The 26415-nt window shown below is 45.6% G+C and overlaps 1 protein-coding gene across 5 annotated transcripts in view; it reads right to left on the bottom strand.

The window, feature by feature from the left end:
- Positions 1–26415, bottom strand: part of cita (citron rho-interacting serine/threonine kinase a) — a 51713-nt gene that overhangs the window by 3409 nt on the left and 21889 nt on the right. The window contains exons 14-48 of one of the 5 annotated variants that reach the window (XM_090205522.1): positions 25976–26146; positions 25839–25892; positions 25545–25598; positions 24748–24888; positions 24303–24428; positions 23762–23857; positions 23389–23505; positions 21755–21864; positions 19674–19848; positions 17498–17695; positions 17318–17371; positions 16998–17195; positions 15612–15805; positions 15199–15334; positions 14905–15009; positions 14510–14650; positions 14131–14238; positions 13729–13927; positions 12717–12881; positions 12594–12617; positions 8475–8612; positions 7984–8164; positions 7675–7766; positions 7365–7469; positions 6649–6818; positions 6252–6296; positions 5488–5568; positions 5235–5370; positions 4643–4782; positions 4216–4417; positions 3916–4044; positions 2342–2422; positions 2126–2204; positions 1860–2030; positions 1254–1352 (exon numbers count right to left, since the gene is read on the bottom strand). In XM_090205522.1, coding sequence (XP_090061648.1) covers positions 1316–1352; positions 1860–2030; positions 2126–2204; positions 2342–2422; positions 3916–4044; positions 4216–4417; positions 4643–4782; positions 5235–5370; positions 5488–5568; positions 6252–6296; positions 6649–6818; positions 7365–7469; positions 7675–7766; positions 7984–8164; positions 8475–8612; positions 12594–12617; positions 12717–12881; positions 13729–13927; positions 14131–14238; positions 14510–14650; positions 14905–15009; positions 15199–15334; positions 15612–15805; positions 16998–17195; positions 17318–17371; positions 17498–17695; positions 19674–19848; positions 21755–21864; positions 23389–23505; positions 23762–23857; positions 24303–24428; positions 24748–24888; positions 25545–25598; positions 25839–25892; positions 25976–26146 — 4353 coding nt within the window. In that variant the 3' untranslated portion in view covers positions 1254–1315. Of the gene's footprint in view, positions 1–1253; positions 1353–1859; positions 2031–2125; positions 2205–2341; positions 2423–3915; positions 4045–4215; positions 4418–4642; positions 4783–5234; positions 5371–5487; positions 5569–6251; positions 6297–6648; positions 6819–7364; positions 7470–7674; positions 7767–7983; positions 8165–8474; positions 8613–12593; positions 12618–12716; positions 12882–13728; positions 13928–14130; positions 14239–14509; positions 14651–14904; positions 15010–15198; positions 15335–15611; positions 15806–16997; positions 17196–17317; positions 17372–17497; positions 17696–19673; positions 19849–21754; positions 21865–23388; positions 23506–23761; positions 23858–24302; positions 24429–24747; positions 24889–25544; positions 25599–25838; positions 25893–25975; positions 26147–26415 lie in introns of those variants that run through there. The other 4 variants (XM_021568855.3, XM_090205521.1, XM_090205520.1 and 1 more) reach the window with 4 other exon arrangements.

Here is a 26415-nt window from a genome sequence, read left to right as displayed (position 1 = left end):
ACCTTCCTAATATTGAGTTGCAGCCCCCCCCCCCCCCCACTTGCTCCCAGAACAGCCTTAATTCATCGGCGAATGGACTACAAGGTGTCGAAAGCGGTCCACAGGGACGCTGGCCCATGTTGACTCCAATGCATCCCACAGTTGTGTCAAGTTGGCTGGATGTCCGTTGGGTGGTGGACCATTCTCGATACACACGGGAAACTGTTGAGCGTGGAAAAACCCCCAGCAGCATTGCAGTTCTTGACACAAACCAGTGCACCTGCTACCATACCCCAGTTCAAAGGCACTTAAATCTTTTGTCTTGCCCATTCACCCTCTGAATGGCACACACACACACCCAATTCATGTCTCAATTGTCTCAAGGCTTAAAAAGCTTTTAACTTATCTCCTCCACTTCATCTACACTGATTGAAGTGGATTTAACAAGTGACATCAATAAGGGATCGTAGCTTTCACCTGGATTCACCTAGTCAGTCTATGTCATGGAAGAAGCAGGTGTTCTTAACGTCAGTGTAAATGCATATTAAGCTTATGTCAATCAAAACTATGGCTAGTGTAATACTCTCAATAGCTCTGTAAAATGAAATAATGACTGCAGCGAGCAACGGCTTTGGATGTGGAGAAAGCAATTCTCATTGAAATCCTTGGAGATAATGCAGACAGGTAATTTGTTAGCCACACTCTGTCACAGTAGGAGACTAGAATGAGCAAGTGCAACGGAGAAAAATGAGACATGGCTGACTGCACATTTGGTTCCACCAATGAATAGCGAGCTAAAGAGATTGAGTCATATCGTCACCATGTTAGCTCCAGAAGTCACATCTCCAATTCTATAGCCCACAGAGGATTATGGAATCAATGATATGAAAATTGTAGCTGGTCTTTTTCCATCCGTGACCTGCAGAGGTGGCACACCTACACTTCATTTAGCGTTATAATCAACACTCGTTTTTCAGCCCTAAATTGCACAGAGAGAGTACAACACTTTTCCATGTATGGATAAAGGCTGAATGAGGGTTGACAAATTACATTTGGGATGGCTTTTTCGAATTCGGTCTTTGTACTGTATTTTTGATGAGGAAAAATAGCAATGAACCCTCTCTACTGTCCTTTAAACATCATAAAGGACTATATGGTACGGTGGTCAAATCAGCTAACTCTAAACACACAATCACTGCAATATTATGTACATTAATGCAGGTGCTTGATTGGTTGATATAGGAAGTCTCAGAAAATACAAGAAGTGTCCATACTTTATTTTAAATATTTTATTATAACATCACACAGGGGCCATTTTTAATAAAAATTGCCTGCCTTAGGCTTTGTTACAAATAAAAAATGAAATCTTCCTCCTGCAAAGAACAGAGGCTAGTATTAATCCAGGTCTCAGATGGAACACCATCACCAGATAGTTCCCCAGTTATGTATGCTAACCTATGCCACCTGTTTGCCAAACTATATCAACTGTATGCCAACCTATGCCACCTGTACGCCAACCTATGCCACCTGTACGCCAACCTATGCCACCTGTACGCCAACCTATGCCACCTGTACGCCAACCTATGCCACCTGTACTCCAACCTATATGCCAACCTATGCCACCTGTATGCCAACCCATGCAGCAAGTGTGCCACCTGTGAGAAGCTCCACACCATCACCGTGCACTTCAGTGATTCCTGGTGGAATTTAAACAATGGGCGAAATTAGAGAGAAGGGAAGTCATTCTGAAGTCACACTGTAACCATGACTGCCCCAATCCTGCCTCCACTAACCAGCTCAGCCAACAGAAGGTGCAGTGACAGAATGAAGGATCCCCATTGTTGCTCCAAATCCCAGAAGAAAGAGCCATATTAACGTACCTGCGTCCAGAGCCATTCCTCTGCAGCTCCCCCTCCTGTCCCAGGTTGCCCTTACAGCAGATGACCCGGAGCTTGTTCTGGTAGGACGATGCCAGGTAAATGGCTCCGGAGGAGATGGCTGGGCCCAGGTAGCGCGGGTTGGGGATGTCCAGGTGAGCGTACGAGTGGGCCCTGACCAAGACACAATACCCCCGTTTATTTCTTACAATGTTATGCTAACTAGCTCAGGGTTGCAGTTAAGTAAAGGATCAGTGAGGTGATCTTACCCTAGAGCAGAGTGGCCCTGGACCTCGATCACATCCAACGAGTTGAAGTAGGTCACAAACAGGTAGGGTTCTCTGTAGGCTGATATAGAGAGGAGCACTGTGTTACAAGCCCCAATAATGTCTTATTATAACACTTTACTAGATGGCAATTCTTCAATGCTTTGGTTAGGATCACTCCGAGAGGATGGTTTCCGATGTAAAATGATTTTGACTTACCAAACGAGAGAGGCAGACGGCTCCATTTGATGTCCTCACTTCGACTCCTGCGTCCGTATGCGTCCACAAACACCCCGAACTCTGGATAAGGAATCACCACAATAGAAATACGTGATACTGCTGGTATGCATTGCAAACTATGTGGAAATAAATATAACGGACATTTTGTAGCAGTCATCAGAGCATGGCTACACTACTCAGTCATAGGCACTCTCCCTCCCTCACACACGGACCAGGGTTTCCTTTAAACGGTAAAAAAACAGCTTTTGACCCGGTAAAAAAATTAAAAGCCGATAAAAAAAAAGGAAATAAAGTATTTTTTGCCTATTCATTGATGGAAAAACCAGTCGATGGAAATACATTGGACCGGACATGTGTATCGGCCTATAAGTTCATTTGCATAATTTTGTGGAATTAAATGAGCCGCGTAGTCATTATTTATATTATCACACGCACACAGCCTACAGATACAGAGCCTAGCTTGAGCGGATAATCTGTCAGCGGATGAGCTGTTGCTACAGCTCCTCAAACAGCTAGTTAATTTGTTTCGGGAGTGAAACGTGCTTTTATAAATGTAAGCCCAATCATTGCTTAACAATTATAAAGGCAATCACGTGTTAAAAACAGTTTATGACCATGATTAAAAACAGCTACTCTTTTATTTCTCTACTGGTAACTGAAGCGCGCTTCCTTTCGCCATTCAAGTGCATTGGAAACAGTAAGCAGGCTTCCGCACATCACACATCACACATCACTTTGCAATGAGTTGGAGGCAGTATGCATTTGAAAACATGGTTGAAAATTGAAACTTTTTACCTCATATTGTGAGGCATGTTTTACCTTGCTTCAAAGTAGCCTAGCCAAAATCCGACCATAAAACTTGGAGGCAATTATTTTATTGAGACTTCCATATTCTATTGAAACCAGTAACATATTTCTCTCATGTTGTATTGCTTTTCAAATCAACTTACTTTCATTGTCCAGTAGCCAAAGGCACAATCCTAGTCATTTTAGCAACCAATACGAGTGTTTGCATCTTTAGATCTCCACTCTAAATTGCTAATGGATATTTTAATTTCTATCACATTAAACCACTCACACGTGCAGTGAGCTTGTGTCAGTCGCACAGTCTACTGCCTTGTGTGCACTGTTACGCTTATAACGTGAAAAAATAATAGTTAATCAACATTTCAAGCTAAACATTCTGATCGGTTGGATCAGCCATCAGGTTTTTAATATTTGTTTTATATAGCCTAGGCCAACTGCTGTTCGTTACTCATCTTGTTGTCTGAGGAAAAGTAAATGTGGACAGTTATTCTAACATCTTCAAAGTGCGCATCAGAATTAGGTAGGAATGACACGCCATTGCATCCTCGAGTTGCATGTTCTGTTAAGCTGAAATACCATAATGTAAATGTGATTTCGGTCATTCTAAGCACCTAATCAGGTTATGCAGCCAATGCATATGGGTCCGGTGAATTTCTCAAATATCCGGCACCACATTTTTCCTAACGGAAAGACAAAGGCGCACGCACACGCGTGGCCTATAGAAGTGTGTATGAAACATGTCTGACCGTGGAAGCAGAGCAGGTACTCGTCTTTCTGCGGTGCCTGGGTGACCTGGATGATGGAGATGGGGAAACTGTGGGAGGAGGCCGCAAAGATGGCCGAGGCCAACGTCACATCGTTCTTATCCAGGAACTCTGCAAGAGAGAGGTCCCCACACCAATCAATCAACCAATTATACAACAAATACCCAGGTAATCTCTCTCTGTTTCAGTGTGTTTGGTGCCTAATGAACAACACCCTAGTTATCCCGAGGTAACAGTGTACCTTGAACATGTTGTATCCTGTGTGATGAGTTGCTGACCTACCTTCCAGCACGTACTGCTTCATCTCCATCTCGTAGAACTTGTTGGTGCCGATGATGATGCTGTAGCCTGTGAAATGGATACAGCTGCAGGGCTCTGACGTCTCAATCTCTTTCCTGATGCAGAACTTATTGAGGCTGTCGTTGTAGCGCAGGATGGTGATCTTGTTGGGCATGGCGGCACAGATACACGTGCCATTCTCAATCTGCACAAGGGCCAATAACAACACAGTCGGGAGAACTATCACTCCAGAAATACGGCGTAATCAGTTGTGTCCACAGTTTCGAGGAAGGCACAGACAACATGAAAAGGTGCTTGAATAATTTGCTATGATTGAAACAATGATGATTGAAACAACATTGTTTCGTCCTATTTCGATAAGGTGAAAAATCCACGAAGAAAAGTTAAGAATCGCAAATCGGTGGCTCACCTTGCCAGAGGAGAAGAGGTGGCATCCCTTGACGGTCTCAAAGATGTATGGGCTGAGATCTGGCTGGGCTGGGAGATGGGACTGAGACAGAGACTGCTTCACCTTCTTGATCTCCACCAGACACAGGGCCCGCTCCTCTCCTGGACGGGACATGGTACAGATATCAGAAACAAACACATACAGTACCAACTGCATCCTCCATCCAATATAACACATCTGTGATCAGTTTCAACAGTTATTGCACTATACTAACACGATTCAGAATCGCAGTACTGCTAAACTGCAAGTACTGTAGCGGAGATGGTTCAGTGAACTACACTCACATGCTGAGTAACTTGCCTGTTTATTTAAGCTTTATTTAAGCAGGCGAGCCAGCTAAGGACAAATTCTGAGACCTGAAGACAGATTTTAACTCCCAGAGCCCATGCCTTCTATCAGGCTTTAGCTCGGGGAGCTAACACAAGTCTGTAGGCCCGCAGGCAAGCCGGGTTTGATACTCGCATATACCTGGTATAGGAAATGGGGTCCATTTTTTCAAGACCATGTTTCCAGTAGCTCACGAAGCTAAAGCCTATAATAGTACAATACTGACCAGTAATTATGAGCAGCTTGTCGTGCTCCTTGATAATCTGGATCTGGAAGACGGAGGCCAGGCCGGGGATGTGAGTCAGGCTGTTCTTAATGACGTTCAGGGCATACAGACCCTCCTCAGAGCCAACCAAAACTATCTATGGCGGGGGAGAGAGAAAGCCAATGTGAAACTTTAGGTAACATTTTCCCTGGGTACGTTTCCTGGTTCTGTATGCATAGTGAAGCACAATCCTGCATAAAACTCGCACACGTACCTGGTCGGTGAGGGGCAGGGTACAGTTAATGTCCAGTCGGTCGTCTCCTTCCAGCTTCAGCAGAGAGTTACCCAACAGTTTCTGTCGTCGGAGAGGGAGAGGAACACAGGCCAGGTCAGGGAATCGTGACGTGTAAACCTAACCTTGCATTCTACCAAGACAAAGCCCCCAGTATCTACTAATGTCAACGCAGGACGTTGTGAGGGTCATATAGCCTGCAGGACACAGTGGACGTGACAGAGGCAAGTGGTTTGCAGGGGTTGAAGCAGGCGACGACACGGGGATGGATATGGGCAATTGGGGGTGGGTTTGCAATAAATACAACGATTTTACTTATGTAGCACCGATTCCGATTTCCATACAACATTTCACGCAAGAAAAGAAAAACAGGAAGATATCAAAATGAAAATGGTACACCAGACAAACCAATTGATCGACCAATCCATCGATCAATTGTATCGCAGGGCTGCATGGGCGGGTGTGGCGATTGAGACTCTGGACGTGCACGCACGGCGCCGGCGGACAAAGCTGCACAGCAGTGTTGTCTCACATACATGCGCTGCATGGGTGCTGCATTGTGTGGGTATGTGGCTGCTCTTCAGGGTCGAGAGAGCGGGTGCTTGCACTATATGTGTGACTGACAGGTTGAATGTGTAGCGTGTGTGCATGGGTATGTATACAGTAAGTGTGTTTACTGCATGCTCTGTCAATCAAAGCATACGCTTGGGCCCAAGCATAAGGCAGAGGCTCGTGCAGCTCTTTACCTGGACCAGTGGGGAGAGGTTCTTCTGTCTTTTAGGAACAGCTGTCTACAGTGTGGTCAACAACACCCCAGTGTATTTTACACATACAGCGTGTGTAAAATATGTATTCACGCATAAAATCATTGACAACATCCACAGACACAGACGGTAGAGGGACAACATGCAGACAAAGAGAGAGGGAATGGGGTGGGGAGGGGAGAGAAAGAGATACTATTGAGTGGGAGTACACCCTATTCTCTCGGCAAACACCAAGAAAGTCTTGCTCTCTCATGTTTGAGTGTGGGTTCCATCTGTAAACTAGTAGGAGAACTCCGGCGCAGACCTCGAAAGTAACAACACTTCAAATATCAACCTGACTAGAGATTGAAGACGGCTTTCGAGATATACGTCCACTCACCGCGTCAGCCTCCACCTTGTCCTTGGAGCCCCTGCTGCCGGCTACGACTGACTCCAGGACAGCCACCCAGCGCTGCTTGTCTGGGAAGCTGGGAGCCATGAAGTACAGGGACTGGCCGGGCCAACAGGTGGTGTGTGGGTGAGACTCCAGCTTCAGGATGTACGGGGTGTCTGCACACAGACAGAAGCACAGACAGAAGCACAGACAGAAGCACAGACAGAAGCAAGATACGAGAGTGAAGGGACAGAGACTACAGATCACATTCAAATACAAAACAACAGCGGCAGGCTCAGCAGTTTAGCTACTTGACGACTGTGCAATTACTCCTGCAAAGAGTCATCAGATAGGATCAGTTTAGGTAGTTTTGCACAAGTTAGGATGTAGGGAGAGGTCAGGTGTTCATTAACTTAGTGTGTTCCAGATGGAGTTTTCTGGGAAACAGAAGTTCTACTCTGATCTCCAAGTGCATTAGCCAGGTGGATCCCAGTGCTTGACTTGGGCAGGAGCTCACCGGAGCCGAGTACCGGCACCTCAAATGTTCTACTGCTTGAGCTCCTGTTCCTCTTATAGAACATTAGCTCACACGTATTGTGGCGCTCCTGCACCTAAATATAAACAGTACCGGCACAAAACGAGTACCAGCACTTATTTCTGCCCAAGACAAACACCGGTGGACTCTAATCTACATGTGTACAGTATCTATAAGTGCATTGTACCCGACTTGGCCGTGTTGATGAGCTCCGAGGCTCCCACTGCTCCGTGGATGGTCACCTCTCCATCAGGAAGACACAGCTCAAACTCCTCCTCTGGCTTCAGAGAGTCTGGAAACACACCAGAAGTACATTTACTAGGGCACACGGTAGCAAAACGTTTTGCAACGCTACCAGGCCAGCTACAAGTCCAGGTAGAACCCTCTCTGTTTCAGACTGTTGCCTTATGAATATGATCCAGGAGGGCAAGGGTCATGAAGACGCTGCCAAAACAGTCTGCTGAAAGAGAAAGGCGAGTTAAGTCAAGGAGCAGTACCTTCTCTGGGTTCAGCGTCGTAGATGGACACCTTGGTCCCATCCAGCACCACGTACTTCCTCTCCCAGCCCTGCTGGCCACGCTTGGAGTTCCTGCAGAGACACACACACACAATTCAGAGGTGTTACATTTTCCCTGTCAAGGGCCCTACCCAGAGCTCATGCCCAAGAAAGCTGAAAAGGAGGAGGAAGACGTTTGATTTTCAAACCACTTTCCAACAAATTCTCAAAGTGCTCTACATAAAGCAAGGTAAGGTAGGTAGAAACAGAAGAATGTCCACAATAAAGATGCTCCTGTGAGAACACAGACCTGGGTTGTTTCATCCATCCCTCCAGGCGAACGTGGCCAGCGGCCTCTTTGAGCTGCAGGGCAGGGGAGCTGGCCTTCTCCCGACACAACGCCTCTGAGAAGTGGGTGGCGTACTCCGCCGGCAGGCCGCACGTGGCAGGGAGGCAGGGCGAGCACTTGGGGTGGCAGAGGGTGTTGCACTCTACAGAAGACCAGGAAGAGAGAGAAGGAAATACATGTATTGTGGAGGAGTGATTTTCTTCAGTTATGTTGGCTGAAAACAAGTACTCTGTTGCATTGCATCTTCATACTTGTACACGAGTGTCGGGAATAATAAAAAAAATTATCCAACGTAATGGCCACAAGAAAGGGAAGTTTGGTTGAAAGAAATAGTTGATGAACAGTTAATGAACATAATGCAGTGGTCTGGGACATTGCTCATGAGCGCAACAGCAGTGCTATGGTAGCAGTAATGAGAAAGAAAGGCAGTAAAGCTCATTAGGACTACTAACCTAGGCAGGTGGCGGCCTGGCGTCCAAAGTGCACGGTGTCCAGGCAGACAGAACACTTGGTGGCCCTCATGTTGAGTCCCACGGTGAAGCGATGGGGGATGTTGTGGTGCATCCTCTCCTTCACGCGACGCCCGTACTCTACAACAACAGAGTGACAATGAGTGAAAACTAGAATGAGTGAGTTTTGCAGCGGTCATGCACATAGTTTGCGTATTGTTTTTGTCACTTAAAAACTCCTGACAAGAGAAAGCAAAAATGTTTTGACAGCAAGACAAAGAGAGTACTATATGAGGCATAGCAATTCATTTTCCGCACGTGCATATTTTCAGTTCTAGCGACATAACCATGGTTATGAGTCGATTCATGCAAATGACAATGGGTTTATGTACTTTAACTATGGTATTTGTAAAAGAGATGGTTTCAGATCTACTTCGCTTTGCAGAAAGAAAGGCTGGTCAAAGGACACACTTTATGTTCCAGTCTAAAGTGCTGCTGGGGCCCTAATCCAGCAGGGGTTGGGTCTTGACAACTGTAAACCAGAAGTCCTGAACCGCAACCCCGTCTTTGCTTTTTGAGGGCGTTTGCCAAGAGCCAACCCCACATTGTTTACCAACTGGCATGGAGCCTTTCCTGAGAGCCTTCTGAAGCACTCTCTATTCTTGCCTCCATATTGTTGCCTACTAAATACTAATACTTGGTCCTTCAGTCAATAACCCGCCCAGCATCACGTGCATCTCAGATGCAGACTAGCGTTGTAAATGTGCCCCATGAACCAGTTGAAGGGAGGGGGATGATCCCGCTCTCCGTAGCCAATGTGAGTAAGACCTTTAAACAGATCAACGTTCACAAAGACGGATTACCAAGACACATACTTAGAGCATGCTCTGACCAGCTGGCAAGTGTCTTCAATTATATTTTCAACCTCTCCCTGACCCAGTGTGTAATACCCACGTTTCAAGCAGACCACCATAGTCCCTGTGCCCAAGAACGCCAAGGTATCCTGTCTAAATGACAATCGCCCCCGTAGCACTCACATCTGACACCATGAAATGCTTTCAAAAAAGGCTGGTCATGGCTCACATCAACACCATCATCCCAGACTCCCTGGACCCATTCCAATTCTCATACCGCCCCAATAGATCCACAGATGACACAATCTCTAATGCACTTTCCCACCTGGACAAAAGGAACACGTACTGTATGTGAGAATGCTGTTCATTGACTACAGCTCAGCATTCAACACCATAGTGCCCTACAAGCTCATCACTAAACTAAGGACCCTGGGATTAAACACCTCCCTCTGCAATTGGATACTGGACTTTGACGGGCTGCCCCCAGGTGGTGAGGGTAGGCAACAACATATCCACCACACTGACCCTCAACACGGGGGCCCCCAGGGGTGCGTGCTTAGCCCTCTCCTGTACTTCACGTTCACCCACAACTGTGTTGCCGCACACTGGTACCTAACAATGACGGCAGGCCTGATCACCAACGATGATGAGACAGCCTACAGGGAGGAGGTTAGAGACCTGGCAATGTGGTGCCAGGACAAAAACCTTTCCCTCGACATTAATTAGCAAGACAAAAGAAGCAGATGGTGGACTACCGGAAACGGAGGGCCGCACACGCCCCCATTCACAACGACGGGGCTGGAGTGGAGACAGCTTCAAGTTCCTCAGTGTCCACATCATTAAGGACTCAGGGTCCAAACACACCAACCCAGTCGTGAAGAGCACACGACAAAGCCTCTTCCACCTCAGGAGGCTGAAAAGATGGGCCCTTAGATCCTCAAAAAGTTATACAGCTGCACGACTGAGAGCATTTTGACTGGCTGCTGCTCATCATCCGATCGCAAGGCGCTACAGAAGGTAGTGCACACGTCCCAGTACATTACTTGGGCTGAGCTCCCTGCCATCCGTGACCTCTATACCAGGCGGTGTCAAAGGAAGGCACTAAAAATAGTCAAAGACTCCTGCCACCCAAGTTGAAGTCTGTTCTCTCTGCGACCTCTCAGCAAGCGGTACCGGAGTACCAAGTCTGGGAGCAAAAGGCTCCTGAACCGCTTCTACCCCAAAGCCATGAGACCGTTGAACAGTTAATTAGACAGCTACCCAGACGTTCTGCTTTTTACCCCCTTTCTACACGTACATAGTACTTCAATCAATCACCAAACCAAAATGTACAGTTGAAGTCAGAAGTTTACATACACCTTAGCCAATTACATTTAATCAGTTTCTCACAATTCCTGACATTTAATCCAAGTAAAAATTGTCTTAAGTCAGTTAGGATCACCACTTCATTTTAAGAATGTGAAATGTCAGAATAATAGTAGAGAGAATGATTAATTTCAGCTTTTATTTCCTTCATCACATTCCCAGTGGGTCAGAGGTTTACATGCTACCAAATACTAATTGAGTGTCTTGCCTAAATGATTTAACATGTTAAATCCAAATCTGTCGGATAGCCACTAGCTTACCACAATAAATTGGGTGAATTTTGGCCCATTCCTCCTGACAGAGCTGGTGTAACTGAGTCAGGTTTGTAGGCCTCCTTGATCACACACGCTTTTTCAGTTCTGCCCACAAATGTTCTATTGGATTGAGGTCAGGGCTTTGTGATGGCCACTCCAATACCTTGACTTTGTTGTCCTTAAGCCATTTTGCCACAACTTTGGAAGCATGCTTGGGGTCATTGTCCATTTGGAAGACCCATTTGCGACCAAGCTTTAACTTCCTGACTGATGTCTTGAGATGTTGCTTCAATATATCCACATAATTTTCTTGCCTCATGATGCCATCTATTTTGTGAAGTGCACCAGCCCCTACTGCAGCAAAGCACTCCCACAACATGATGCTGCCACCCCCCTGCTTCACGGTTGGGATGGTGTTCTTCGGCTTGCAAGCTTCCTCCTTTTTCTTTCAAACACAACGATGGTCATTATGCCCAAACATTTTTATTTTTGTTTCATCAGACCAGAGGACTTCTCCAAAAAGTATGACCTTCGTCCCCATGTGCAGTTGCAAACCGTAGTCTGGCTTTTTTATGACGGTTTTGGAGTAGCTCCTTCCTTGCTGAGCGGCCTTTCAGGTTATGTCGATATAGGACTCGATTTACTGTGGATATAGATACTTTTGTACCTGTTTCTTCCAGCATCTTCACAAGGTCCTTTGCTGTTGTTCTGGGATTGATTTGCACTTTTCACACCAAAGTACGTTCATCTCTAGGAGACAGAAAGCGTCTCCTTCCTGAGCGGTATGACGGCTGCGTGGTCCCATGGTGTTTATACTTGCGTACTATTGTTTGTACAGATGAACGTGGTACCTTCAGGCATTTGGAAATTGGTCCCAAGGATGAACCAGACTTGTGGAGGTCTACAATTCTTTTTTTGAGGTCTTGGCTGAATTCCTTTGATTTTCCCATGATGTCAGGAAAAGAGGCACTGAGTTTGAAGGTAGGCCTAGAAATACATCCACAGGTACACCTCCAATTGACTAAAATGATGTCAATTAGCCTATCAGAATCTTCTAAAGCCATGACATAATTTTCTGGAATTTCCAAGCTGTTTAAAGACAGTCAACTTAGTGTATGTAAATCCATTCTGATCCACTGGAATTGTGATACAGTGAATTTAAAGTGAAATAATCTGTCTGTAAAGAATTGTTGGCAAAATTACTTGTGTCATGCACAAAGTAGATGTCCTAACTGACTTGCCAAAACTATAGTTTGTTAACAAAAAATGTGTGGAGTGGTTGAATAACGAGTTTTAATGACTCCAACCTAAGTGTATGTAAACTTCTGACTTCAACTGTACATACAGTATTACCTCAATCAATCAATCACCACAACTACCTCGTACACCAGTACACTCGGTACCGGTACACCTTGTGTATAGGCTATATATAGCCTCGTTAATGTTATTTTATTGTGTTACTATTTTATTGTTATCTATTTGTAAATGTTCTTGCTTTTTAACTGCATTGCTGGGAAAGAGCTCATAAGGAAGCCTTGTTGTATTTGGCGCATGTGACAACTAACATTTGACTTGATGAATACAACAAGCACAATGAGATGGAAGATGGTTACCTCTTCACAACAGTTTCAAACTGGGAATACACTTACTTTCAAAAGTTACCCTTCGCTTCTCTGTGAGCAGAATGAGAGAGAAAGAAAATTAAGAGTTCTCTATATATAGAGATAGTGAGAGGAGACACACACACCGAGAGCAGGGGCTGTGGGACTTACCTTCGGGCGTGGAGCTCTCCTTGCATCGCGCAGAGCTAGAGGGTGCCAGGAGGCTGCTGGGGTTGGGCTGGCGCTCGGGGGACTTGACGATGGCCGACATGAGGATCTGCTGGCGGGCGGAGGCTGGCGTGGCCGGGGCGTGCTCTGAGGCTTTAAAATGGGCCGCTGGAAGGGAGGGAGGAACCGTTAAGCATTTGGCAATACCTGGCACACTTCGACACACCAGAAACATTGCTTCCTGTACATCGTCTCCATCATTAATATACAATCACCCTGTTGAAATACTTCCAAAAATGTGTCCTCACTTCCCTGAAGAAGACAGGGTAAATAAAGTAAGCATTCCACTGGACTGCTCTCCCTAATATGTCAGATCAGTGAGAAGTTCAAGGAAGGGATACAAGGATTTGAACCAAACACTATGACAATCATCAGGGCATGGATTCACAAACAACTCACAGGAGTGCTGACCTAGGATCAGTTTGGCCTGTTCGATAATAATTAATATTATAAACTGGGTGGTTCGAGCCCTGAATGCTGACTGGCTGGCAGCCGTGGTATATCAGACTGTATACCACGGGTATGACAAAACATGTATTTTTACTGCTCTAATTACATTGGTAACCAGTTTATAATGGGAATAAGGAACCTCCGGTGTTTGTGGTGTACAGCCAATATACAACGGCTAAGGGCTATATCCAGGCACACCCCGCTGCGTTGTGTGTAACAGTATAGCTTCCGTCCCTCTCCTCGCCCCTACCTGGGCTCGAACCAGGGACCCTCTGCACAACAACAGCCACCCTCGAAGCATCGTTACCCATGCGCACCCTGCTAACTAGCTAGCCATTTCACATCGGTTACACGTGCATAAGAACAGCCCTTAGCCATGGTATACTGGCCCGTCCCTTATTGCATGAACAGGGAGGACCTGATCCTAGATAAAAACTCCTGCTTTCAGAGGCTTTATGAATATGGGCGTATGTCCTGTAATAAGATTGTTGGCGACACCACCCACCTTCTTCTCTTAGTGATCTCAGCTCTATCCTCATCTTCTGCAGGGCGTCCTCCAGGTCTGAGCAGCGTGTCCTTTCCTTCTCCAGGGCCACCTTCATGTCACTGTACTGCATGGGCAGTGCTGGCTGGGCCTGGGCCCCGGAACCCCCAGCCCCGTTCCCATTGGGCGCCAGCTCATCCCGCCGCCGCCCGAAGATACCCTAACAGGAGAGAGAGGGAGTTAGAGTTAGAGGGACCCGGAGTTTCAGAAGGAGCCACGGACTTGTGTGGCATTCATTTCACATGCAGTAACATTAAGATGTATTGTGTGTGTGTTTGAGCCTGTGTGTCCCCGTCCAGGGACAACCACCATCTGCTCCCTATGCAGACTGCGCCATTCGCCGTCATCGCGGCGTTCTCTCACCTTCTTTTTCTTGGTGGGCTGATCCATTTTGGCCTGGAGGAAGTCGATCAGTTTGGTCTGCTGAGAAATGGTGCCCTCCATCTTGACTTTCTCATGAGAATAAACAGCCTGTGGCGGGAGAAAGAATCAATGTCAATATAAATGCATCAGGCTACCAGCTAACGTCTCACATGGAATTAGCTGTAAGAGCTGAGCCATTCCAGCAACTACGGCGGACGTTTCAAAAAAACGTAAAAAAGCGTTTCTTATTGGACAAGACCACATAGTACCTCCCTTTTTCAGTCTGTTTGGTGCCGAATGAATACGGCCCAGGCCAGCTGAGAACAGCTGGGCTCAGCGGTGTTAAAAACGGTCTGAGTGGGACTGAGTGTAATGTTACCTGGATGTTCTCCAGCTGGTACTCCAGGTCAGTCCTCTCAGTCTTCAGCAGGTCAGTCTGGTCCAGAGCCTCCTGCAGGCCTTGTGTCAGACGAAAGATGTGGCTCTTCTGTAGGTCCATCTGCTGCTGTAGCTTGCCTTGCTGTGGTGGGGAGGTCACCACACCAACACACATCATTCCAAGACAATCGAAAAGCTATTTTCTGTAACTTTTTGTGTAAATTGGACTAGCGTCCTGACCAGGGGTGTACCTGTACATTAAGCTGCCTCACACTACAAACAGGAGACAGGCTCCTGCCCTATGGGCTGTCCTGGCTCGGACAAGGCTTACTTAAATGAAATACAATATTGCGTATTTATTGATGTTTGTGTGAATGTTTGCGGAGTGCTCTCTACCTCGTCCATCAGCCTCTGCTTCAGCTCCCTCTCCGTCTCCAGTTTTTGCTGCAGGGTGCGGGCGTTCATCTCCAGCATGGCGTGCTTCTTCTCCAGGTCATTCAGCTGACAACACACACAACCACAAGTTCAAAGATTGTGTAGAAAAATATAATATATGCCATTTGGCAGACACTTTTATCCAAAGCAATTCAGCACAGTGTGTACATGATGTTTTTCTACATAATGCGACCCCAGCGAGAATCAAACCCATGGACCTGCCGTCGCTAGTGCCATGCTATAGACAAGACTCACCGTATCAGAGAGACTCTCGGCCTTCAGTCTCTGTTCTTTCAGGGCTTGCTGCAGAGCCACGATCTCCGCCGTGTGCTCCCTGACCGCTAGCTCCACCGCCTGGCGGGACTCGATACTGCGCTGGTCCGCACGCAACCTACACACACATGGAAAATTAACACTCCCTGTGTGCGCACAGCTGTGTGTGGGTAGCAGTAGGTTTGTAGTGTGTGTGTGTGTGAAGGCATTTGCATATGTAAATGTGACATGAGCACCTTTGTATGTACTGTATTGTGTGTGTGTGTCATGCATGTGTGTATGTGTTTATGTATGAAGCGTGTAAGACATGTGTGCATATGAGGCTTGTGCGCATGCATGCATGTCGCTTGCTTGACGTGTGTATGATAATCTGCCGTGCGTGTGGGCGTGTCTACCTATTCTGCTTCTCGTTGTCCATCAGGCGCTGCATGTCTCGAGTCCTCCTCTCGGCCTGGTTCTTCTCGTCCTCCAGGGCTCCCCTCCAGGCCTCCCACTGTCTCTCCTTCTCCAGCAGCTCATCATTCAGACTCTCCAGCTCCACAACCTGCTCCTCCAGCATGCTGCACGTCGTCTTCAGAGTCTCAATGTTCTACAGGCACACCAGTCACTTGTTTGATTTTGCCTTTATGTAACCAGGTAAGTCATTGAGAAGTTGAGAACTCATTCTCGTTTGCAATAACGAGGTGATACACTAGTCACTTCCTATGCCGAGTCTGTGTATATACACTACCGTTCAAAAGTTTGGGGTCACTTAGAAATGTTCTTGTTTTTGAAGAAAAGCTCATTTTTTGTCCATTAAAATAACATCAAATTGATCAGAAATACAGTGTAGACATTGTTAATGTTGTAAGTGACTATTGAAGCTGGAAACTGCAGATTTTTTATGGAATATCTACATAGGTGCACAGAGGCCCATTATCAGCAACCATCACTCCTGTGTGCCAACGGCATGTTGTGTTAACTAATCCAAGTTTATCATTTTAAAAGCTAATTGATGGCCAGAAACAAATAACTTTCTTCTGAAACTCGTCAGTCTATTCTTGTTCTGAGAAATTAAGGCTATTCCATGTGAGAAATTGCCAAGAAACTGAAGATCTCGTACAACGCTATGTACTACTCCCTTCACAGAAAGGCGCAAACTGGCCCTAACCAGAATAGAAAGAGGAGTGGGAGGCCCCGGTGCACAACTGAGCAAGAGGACAAGTACATTAGAGTGTCTAGTTTGAGAAACAGATGCCTCACAAGTCCTCAACTGGCAGCTTCATTAAATAGTTAACCGCAAAACACCAGTTTCAACGTCAACAGTGAAGAGGTGACTCCGCGATGCTGGCCTTCTAGGCAGAGTTCCTCTGTCCAGTGTCTGTGTTCTTTTGCCCATCTTAATCTTTTATTTTTATTGGCCAGCCTGAGATATGGCTTTTTCTTCGCAAACCTGCCTAGAAGGCCAGCATCCCGGAGTCACCTCTTCACAGAAACTTGGATTAGCTAACACAATGTGTATTTGGGACACAGGAGTGATGGTTGCTGATAATGGGCCTCTGTACGCCTATGTAGATATTCCATTATAAATCAGCCGTTTCCAGCGACAATAGTAATTTACAACAATAACAATGTCTACACTGTATTTCTGATCAATTTGATATTATTTTAATGGACAATTTTTTTTGCCTTTCTTTCAAAAACAAGGACATTTCTAAGTGACCAAGCAGTCATGGAACGTAATCAAACATTTAAACATTCTGGAAGGTACAGGAAACAAATGATGAGCAGACGTCCGTCACCTGTTTCTGGTTGTTGAGGTGCATCTCTCGGTCGGCCACCTCGCGGCGGAGGCGGTCCACGTCCTGTCCCAGCTGCAGGCGGTCGTCCGTCTCGTCCGTGGCCTCGTCCAGCTGCTTGGACAGGTAGAAGTTCTGTCTGTTCAGCTCGGCGTTCTCCTGGCTCAGCTGGGTCAGCTGCTCCTCCAGATCTGTGATCACCTGGTGGTGGTGGGGGTGAGGAACAAAAGCAACGACTGAACGGAGTTCAATCATTGCTTAAACGCACATTCTAATCTATATTGACATTCACTGCAATTGGAATTCCAATAAATGTTACTTACTGAGCAACTGTCTCTCAGGGCGTCAAACTTGCGTTGGATTTCATCTCTGTGGGCCTGAAAAAAATAAAACAAAAGTCTTGACCTCTGGTGTGATTTACATGACAGGTTGTGTGTGTGTGTGTGTGTACAGCTGTGCAGGTTGACTTGTCCCGTTGACCTGCCAACGTCCTTTCCTCTCACCCTGAGGGCAGTGATCTCCTCCTCGGCCTCGGCGGTGGTGTCCTCCAGCTCTGTCTTGGCCTGCTGCAGCTGGTTCTCCAGGGCGTGGCGTGCCGCCTGCAGTCCGCTAATCTGGGACTCCCGCTCCTGCAGCGACAACGTCAACTCCGTCACCTGGCGCTTGATCTCCAGCTTCTGCTCTTCGTGCTCCAGGCCCATCTAGAACACCAAAGGTTGACGGGTCAGAGGTTAAAGGGTCATGGCATTGCTTTGGATTTGATCGGATAATACAAGGGTGTGGGTAAATTAACTGCACCTTGTTTCATGAATTGTTTCTTTAGAACAGTGCTCGAGGTGAAATACTGTACCTTCGGAAAGTATTCAGACTTTTTCCACATTTTGTTAAGTTACAGACTTATTCTAAAATTGATAAAAAAATATACAAATATATATATAAATCCTCAGCAATCTACACACAATACCCCATAATGACAAATCAAAAACAGTTTTAGACATTTTTGCTGATTTGTTAAAAATAAAAAACAGAAATACCTTATTTAAATAGGTATTCAGCCCGTTTGCTAGGAGACTCAAAATTGAGCTCAGGTACTGTTTTCATTGATCATCACTGAGATGTTTCTACAACTTGATTGGAGTCCACCTGTGTTAAATTCTATTGATTGGACATGATTTGGAAAGACACACACCTGTCTATATAAAAAGGTCCCACAGTTGACAGTGCATGTCAGAGCAAAAACCAAGCCATGAGGTCGAACGAATTGTCCATAGAGCTCCGAGACAGGATTGTGTCGAGGCACAGATCACGGGAAGGATACCAAAAACTTTCTGCAGCATTGAAGGTCCCCAAGAACACAGTGGCCTCCATCATTCTTAAATGGAAGAAGTTTGGAACCACCAAGACTCTTCCTAGAACTGGCCGCCCGACCAAACTGAGCAATCAGGGGAGAAGGGCCTTGGTCAAGGAGTTGACCAAGAACCTAATGGTCACTCTGACAGGGCTCAATAGTGCTTCTGTGGAGATGGGAGAACCTTCCAGAAGGACAACCATCTCTGCAGCACTCCACCAATCAGGCCTTTATGGTAGAGTGGCCAGACGGAAGCCACTCCTCAGTAAAATACACAAATGCCATCCCGCTTGGAGTTTACAAAAAGGCACCTAAAGGACTCTCAGACCATGAGAAACAAGATTCTCTGGTCTGATGAAACCAAGATATTTGGCCTGAATGCCAAGTGTCACGTCTAGAGAAAACCTGGCACCATCCCAAGCATGGTGGTGGCAGCATCATGCTGTGGGGATGTTTTTACTGTGTATACTTATGTAAATGTCTTATTTCAGTGTTTAATTTTTCATAAATTAGCAAAAATGTCTAAAAACCTGTTTTCTGCACAGTGGTCTAAAGCACTGCATTGCAGTGCTAGCTGTGACACTAGAGAACCTGGTTTGAGTCCAGGCTCTGTCGCAGCCGGCAGCGACTGGGAGACCCATGGGGCGGCTGGGATGTTCCTGTCCCATTGCGCACTAGCGACTCTTGTGGCAGGCCGGGCGCAATGCACGCTGACACGATCGCCAGGTGTACAGTGCTTCCTCCGAAGCACTGTACACCTCCGCTTCCTCAAGAAGCAGTGCGGCTTGACTGGGTTGTGTTTCGGAGGACGCACGTCTCTCGACCTTCACCTCTCCCAAGTCCGTAGGGAGTTGCAGCGATGGAACAGGACTGTAACTACCAATTGGATACACGAAATTGGGGAGAAAAAGGGGCAAAATAATATACATTTAAAAATGGGGTATTGCGTGCAGATTGATGAGGAAAAAAATAATATTTAATAAATTTTAGAATGAGGCTGTAACGTAACAAAATGTGGAAAGGAGTTTGAATATTTTCCGAAGGCACTGTATTACTTGAAACTGAAGTTGCATGCAAGTAGCTTTGTGTAAATGCCAGCCAAAGTCAACACTTTTTGGGCTGGTTTCCCAGACACTGATTAAGCTTTGCCCTGGACAACAAAAGCAATTTCAAAAGCACAAATATGCTTCATTGTCTCAGCTTAATCAATGTCTTGGAAGCCAGCCCATAGTCTTACTGTGTACAATACAGGGGGCCCTTCTCTTTCCTGGCTTCTCCCCTATTTATCCAAATTCCCCTCTGGGGATCAATACATTTGATTCAACTCTGACCTCTCGGAGTCTGGTCTCCAGCTCCAGCAGACGGCTCCTCTTGCTTTGCTCCTGCTGACTCATCTTCTCAAGGTGCTCCTCCAGCTTGGCGTTCTGGGCCTCCAGCTTCCCCGCCTGGGACTCTAGGTAGAACTTCTGCTGCCTCAGCTCCGAGATCATCTCCTCCTGGGCTTTCCTGCCACAACCACAGTCAGACAGAGAGAGGGAGACCATTGAGGTTTCAACCAAAATATGCATTCTTTGGGTAACAACAGTAAACTTGTCTGGTTACGTATGCAACTTTGGTTCTCTGAAGGGATAGGGTGGGAATGATATGATTTAAAGAGAACTGAGGGAGATGGAGTTTAGTTAGGTGTGGAGTCTTTTTTAATTTGGTTTTCTGGTGCTGTAATGGTGATGGCTGGTGTCAGTTCCGTCTCCTGTCTGTTTTGTTGACTTTGACTTTATGCATACAATATATGTAAAAATGCATGTGCAGTGCATAGAAGTGGTAATACCAACTAATGAACAACATAAAAAGGTGCCAACCAAAGGATCGTTTAGCATTTTGTCTGATCCCCAGGTATCCATGCAGGATGCAATTGCCACTAGCAGAGAGAGCCTAGCTAGCTACTCTGTCGAGAGGGGCTAGCTGGGGCAACAAGTCGGCGGGGGAGGAGACAGTAGTGGATTGAGGGGCATGGATTGTCCATAGCCGCTGCTCATCTCCATAAATGATGCTGTGAACATGCAACATGCAATGCAATGCTACATCAGACTGCTACAAGATCACCAACTCTTTGGTTTTGCTAGCCTGAGATTGCTAACCAAGGGAAGTCCTACACTATTGCACATGAAGGTTTAAAATGTTGTATTGTCCTGATAGATTGTAAGTTACTGTTTTATATCATTATATTCTCTTAGTATGAATACACCATTTTGATATATCCTTAGAGATAGAAATGAGAGTTAGGTTAAATCTCTGTGTATGAGAAGTGTAATTATGTAGTTGACTGCAGGAATGTGTCCCGATAACTCAAGGCCTCTCCTGAATGATAAGCCTGTGATATGCACGGAGGAGCACAGAGAAATCCTGGGTGATGGAAAAGTACTGAAGTACATCTTTGTGGAAGGGAGGGGGTGAGAGCTAAGGGTATTAATGGACACTGCACTGTATTGAATCTATGTATTCAGCTGGTACATCTTCACTGAGTAAAAATGTGAAACATCACTCAGAGTTTGGGATCATTGGTATGATAAATATGTTTATTTGTATAATGAGATATTGGGTTTCTTATCAGCCCTGTCCTAGCTGTTTATTATTTGTGTAACTTTGTCCTCAGGCGGGTATGTCTGTCTGGTGAGACTACGATTTGTGCCTAGTAGGTGTACTGCGTGGCCTGCTATGTTTAATGTCTTTTGAACCACTCCAAATAAGAAGTTCCCTCATGGGAAAATAAAGCTATTCTAAAGACCGCCACACTGACATGTTTTTGTTTTGGGTATAGATGCTACGGTTAGTACTCACATGTTTTTGTTCTGGGTATAGATGCTACGGTTAGTACTCACATGTTTTTGTTCTGGGTATAGATGCTACGGTTAGTACTCACATGTTTTTGTTTTGGGTATAGATGCTACGGTTAGTACTCACATGTTTTTGTTCTGGGTATAGATGCTACGGTTAGTACTCACATGTTTTTGTTCTGGGTATAGATGCTACGGTTAGTACTCACGTGTTTTTGTTCTGGGTATAGATGCTACGGTTAGTACTCACATGTTTTTGTTCTGGGTATAGATGCTACGGTTAGTACTCACATGTTTTTGTTCTGGGTATAGATGCTACGGTTAGTACTCACATGTTTTTGTTTTGGGTATAGATGCTACGGTTAGTACTCACATGTTTTTGTTCTGGGTATAGATGCTACGGTTAGTACTCACATGTTTTTGTTCTGGGTATAGATGCTACGGTTAGTACTCACATGTTTTTGTTCTGGGTATAGATGCTACGGTTAGTACTCACATGTTTTTGTTCTGGGTATAGATGCTACGGTTAGTACTCACATGTTTTTGTTCTGGGTATAGATGCTATTGTTGGTACTCACATGTTTTTCTGAGTGTAGATGCTACTGTTAGCGGCTAACTTGTTGGCCTCAGAGAGCTCGGTGATCCGCTGCTCCAGATTCTTCATCTTGGAGTCCATGGCGTTGATGGTCTGGAAAAAGGGAATTGTAACACAAACAACACACTTAGATCCATGAAATAAAATTAAGGCCTTTTTCCCCCACCTCCATTTCAATTTAAGGGAACATAATGTGAAAATTGTGCCAGGGTGTGAATAATTGAGACATGGATGCAATGTGATTCTATCTATTTACGAATAAGCACGATTACAGCTTACAGATGTGGTCAAATGTATCAGCACCCTTGCAGTCTTTCTTCTAAAATAAGTTGACATTGAAAACTGTGGGTGTTTACACGAGTATATGTTTGCACAGGCAATGATTCTCGTTTACTGAGTAATCTCTCTCACCTGTGATACGTTTTGAAAAGAGTTTTGAAAAGAAAAATACAGAACATTCTGCTCCATTGCACTCGAATATAAAATGCAAGGGTGACAATATATCTGACCGCATTTGTACATCGCACACAAAAATATGTGTTGATTGTTTATCATTTCCATGAAAATAGACATCTGGAAGAAAAAAAACTTTTTTTGGTGGTTGAAATTTGTAGCCAGAGCCATATATTCAGACAGGGAGTAAATATAAAAGCCATATCATTAAATATATGGCTCTGAATGAAGCTACTGTAGAGCAATTCGACGGTAACGGTGGGATGAGGTAACGGTGTGATTGTGTATACAGTTGTATGGTTCGTTTAACTTGGCAATCATTGGTTTTTGTTTTGACGTACATTTTAAAGTGAAAAATCTGAGTCTCAGTGTTGCTCTGTTACCGTGGACTTGCCCTGTACTGAAATGCTAAACTAATACATAGGCTAATGTTACATTCAGACCAAAAACCCTTTCTGTCAATGTCAAATGTTGTCTGGCTCTGATCATAAAGCCTATTAGCGGTAGATAACTCAAGTCTATCACGTTAACTAGATTATAGACTTAAGCTTGGACTTTGCAGAGTGACCCCATGTAATGGAATACTCCGAATTAAAATCGCAGTCTTGACAGCATTCCCTTCGACAAATTGAGTGGAGCGCCAAACAAAACAAACAACAAAAAAAAACTTTGCCCATAAACATGTCAGAGAATCTGTCCTCAAACAAACAAAAGCTGTGGCAGAAGTCTCGGAGGCTCTCGCCCACACGGCCCCATAATTGGGAGTCTAATTGGCTCACTGCTGTTCTATAACATGTAGCCTATGTGAGTCATACAATTTTCCCATCTCCTCTATTAGCTGCAGTCACCACATTGATATTCGCAGAGATTTCCCCCCTCACAAAAAGCAAACAGTGTTGGACTGTACTGCCCTGCAAGTACTCTATGGAGAATATACACAGCTTTGCGCAGCAATATAGTAAGGAACAGGCGACAATCAAAGAGCGCAGTCAATTAAAAAGTACAAAGCAAGTATGCTAGTTAACTTCTCCAGCTGCACCTTGTTTCATTTTTTTGTCTTTCAGCACAGTTTCCCTGCTTGAGCAGAACTGATAAGCCTGGCAGAGAGAAAGAAGTCAAACACAATGTATTCGTTTTATTACTCCTTATGAAAATTGGCCTTACCGCTTTCTGTTCACTGAGGAGTTTACACTTCTCCCGGGCCTCTTCCTCGTGCTGGGCCCGTTTGGACTCCAGGCTCTCCTTGTCTGCCAGGTCCACCTTCATCTGGGCCTCCAGAACCTGGGCAGTGTTCAAAATGTTTTGAAACTGAGTAGTGCAATGCGAAGGTACTACCTGACCATGTCCAATAAGAACACAGATGTATTTATTTCTGTTGCAAACTGTTTTGCTATGGTGTGCCCAATCGAACAGTACACCTAGTTCAGGGGGACAGAGAAAGCCAAGTCACTAGTACGCTCACTTGGCCACACTTTTCAATACATAAAGATATCCTTGAGACCATGATTTGCAGGCTGACTCAAAAAGTCCTCTCTACCTTAATTTTGTCCTCATAGAGCCTCTCCTTCTGGACCAGGTGAGCCTCCATCCGCTGGGCTGTTGACTGGGTCTCCCTCAAGTTCTCCTCCAGCTCCTGTACAAACAAACACACACACACCATATATCATGCAAGGTAACAACAAAGACCTACAAAATGAAACAACAAAATATGGATGAAAGCACTATCCACACTGTCACTCAGTCCATGACAGAGACACTTGCTTGGAAGAGCTGTTTATCCATGACACGGTGGTAGCGGTGGCCGTTCATGTTGGCATGCAGCCCGGGTCGGTGCGCGTCAAGAAAGACGTCGCCTGTGTGAGCCGTGGTTTCTTCGTGGCTCGTGAGAGCAGGCGGGACATCCAAAGTGAGAGAAATGGGTGTGTGCATGCCATGGGGCAGCAAGCAGGACATTCCCTATGTGTGTGTGTGTGTGCATGCTTTAATCTATGCTCTAGGATAAAGGTAGTATAGAGAGGGATAGAGGAGTGGAGGGGGGGGTCAGGGTATTAAGAGGGGACTTATCCCTTGGCTCTCACCAGGATCTTATCAGCCATCTGCTGGATCTGCTGGGATTTAGTCTGGATGTCATCCTTCAGCTTGTTCTCTCGTCGTTCCACCATCTCCAGACGCTTCACCTGGTTCTCCAGGGTCTTCCTGCCCTCCTGCAGGACACACAACAAGTTCTTAATAATAGCCACATGACTGTCAACAACACTGAAATCAGTGGAGGCTGCTGAGGGAGGACGATTCATAATAACGCCTGGAACGCAGTGAATGGAATGGCATCAAGCGCATAGAAACCATGTGTTTGATACCATTCCACTAATCCCGTTCCAGCCATAAACACGAACCCGTCCTCCCCAATTAAGGTGCCACCAACCTCCTGTGACTGAAACGCAGTACATGGATGTAACACAATAAATCATTACAATTCAAAACAAATACATTTTTTACATAAACACAACACATGAGCAACCGTACCTCGGTCTCTCTGAGACGTCGTCGGAGGGAGTCGCTGGGGTCGGCCTTGCCGCGCAGCCGCTCAAGCTCCTGCTCCAGACGTTCTTTAGCCTGCCGGATGTTCTGCAGCAGCTCTGTGGCTTCTGTACTGGCTTTCACCGCCTGGGGGTCAAGAGTCAAATTAGACATTGTGTGGAGACAACAAAGCCCATTAGGATTCATGCCTTTTTATTCCAAAGAACACAGGCAGCAAGGGCATGACACAATATAAATAAATGGCACTGCCATTTAGCCAAGAAACGTTTGTACCCACAACTTCAGTGAACTGTGAATGTCAATGACTGATTACATCAGAAGCTATTCATAGCTACAGTTGAAGTCGGAAGTTTACATACACCTGAGCCAATTACATTTTCACAAATCAGTCAGTTAGGATCACCACTTTATTTTAAGAATGTGAAATGTCAGAATAACAGTAGAGAGAATGATTTATTTCAGCTTTTATTTCTTTCATCACATTCCCAGTGGGACACAAGTTTACAAAGTAGATGTCCTAACCGACTTGCCAAAACTATAGTTTGTTAACAAGAAATGTGTGGAGTGGTTGAAAAACGAGTTTTAATGACTCCAACCTAAGTGTATGTAAACTTCCGACTTCAACTGTATGTGCCTATTGGACCACAGTGGTGACAGCTGATGACTAACCATTCATTTGGGCTCACGAAGCTATTCTACGGTGACATCCAGGACCCCTGTGTGTGTGTGTGTGTGTGTGTGTGTGTGTGTGTGTGTGTGTGTGTGTACTTTAGAAAATATACCTTGGAGAGTTTGTCTTGGAGTTCCAGGATTTTCACTTGCTGTTCCGCATTGGTCTGAAAAACAGTACGAAAGATTAGCTGACTGTAATGTCAATGTGTGAAATGTATCTATTAATAATGGGACCTAATCTCTGCAGAAGACCGAGGCCAAAACGCATCAGTGCAAGGCAATACATCAATTATTGATGTTATCCATTTCATTCTCTATGGGACTATACAAAACGACGATTCGACACCCAAAGATTTTTGAAGAGTACTCCACAATACAGTTCACCCATGGACAGGACGGCATACCTTCTCCAGTTTGGAAAGGAGCTCCTCCACCTCAGCTTTACCCTGCTCCTTCGCCTTGGGGACAGAAATCCGACATGTTAGCATTCCGACTGCACCTGCATTCACCTCCATGGAGGTCCTACTCAGTATTCACACACCTTCTGGATCCTCTGCTGGTAGTCCACAGCCTTCCTCTTGAGCTCCTCGCTGGTGTTCCGGGAGTCTCGGAGCTCTGACTCGTACAGGTCACTACGGCGCCTGGCGGCAGACAAGTCCTCCTCCAGCTGCCGGATGGTGACCTGCATCTCCTCCAGCTGGGCATGGTACTCCTACGGCCGGGCGCACAGAGAAAGACAAGGGTTCAGGGTGTGCGTGTCTGTCTCCTCTAGCTAGGCATTATACTCCTGGAGCACAGGGAAATGTATGCAGGCCAAGATGAACATATTCTGGGCCCCTGGGAATTAAAGTCTCATGAATTTGTGTGTGTGTGTGTGTGTGTGTGTATGTGACTGGCTCATCATTTCTGCGGAGTTGTCGTGGAGGATTTTAAAAGATTTTATAATTACTATAATGACATCCACTCTTCAGGACGGAAAAC

Source organism: Oncorhynchus mykiss, chromosome 17 (genome assembly GCF_057628025.1).
Source record: "Oncorhynchus mykiss isolate SJ-2025 chromosome 17, ASM5762802v1, whole genome shotgun sequence".
Classification (NCBI taxonomy): domain Eukaryota; kingdom Metazoa; phylum Chordata; class Actinopteri; order Salmoniformes; family Salmonidae; genus Oncorhynchus; species Oncorhynchus mykiss.
Note: the sequence above shows the minus strand (reverse complement) of the source record. Positions and strands in the feature narration are given on the sequence as shown.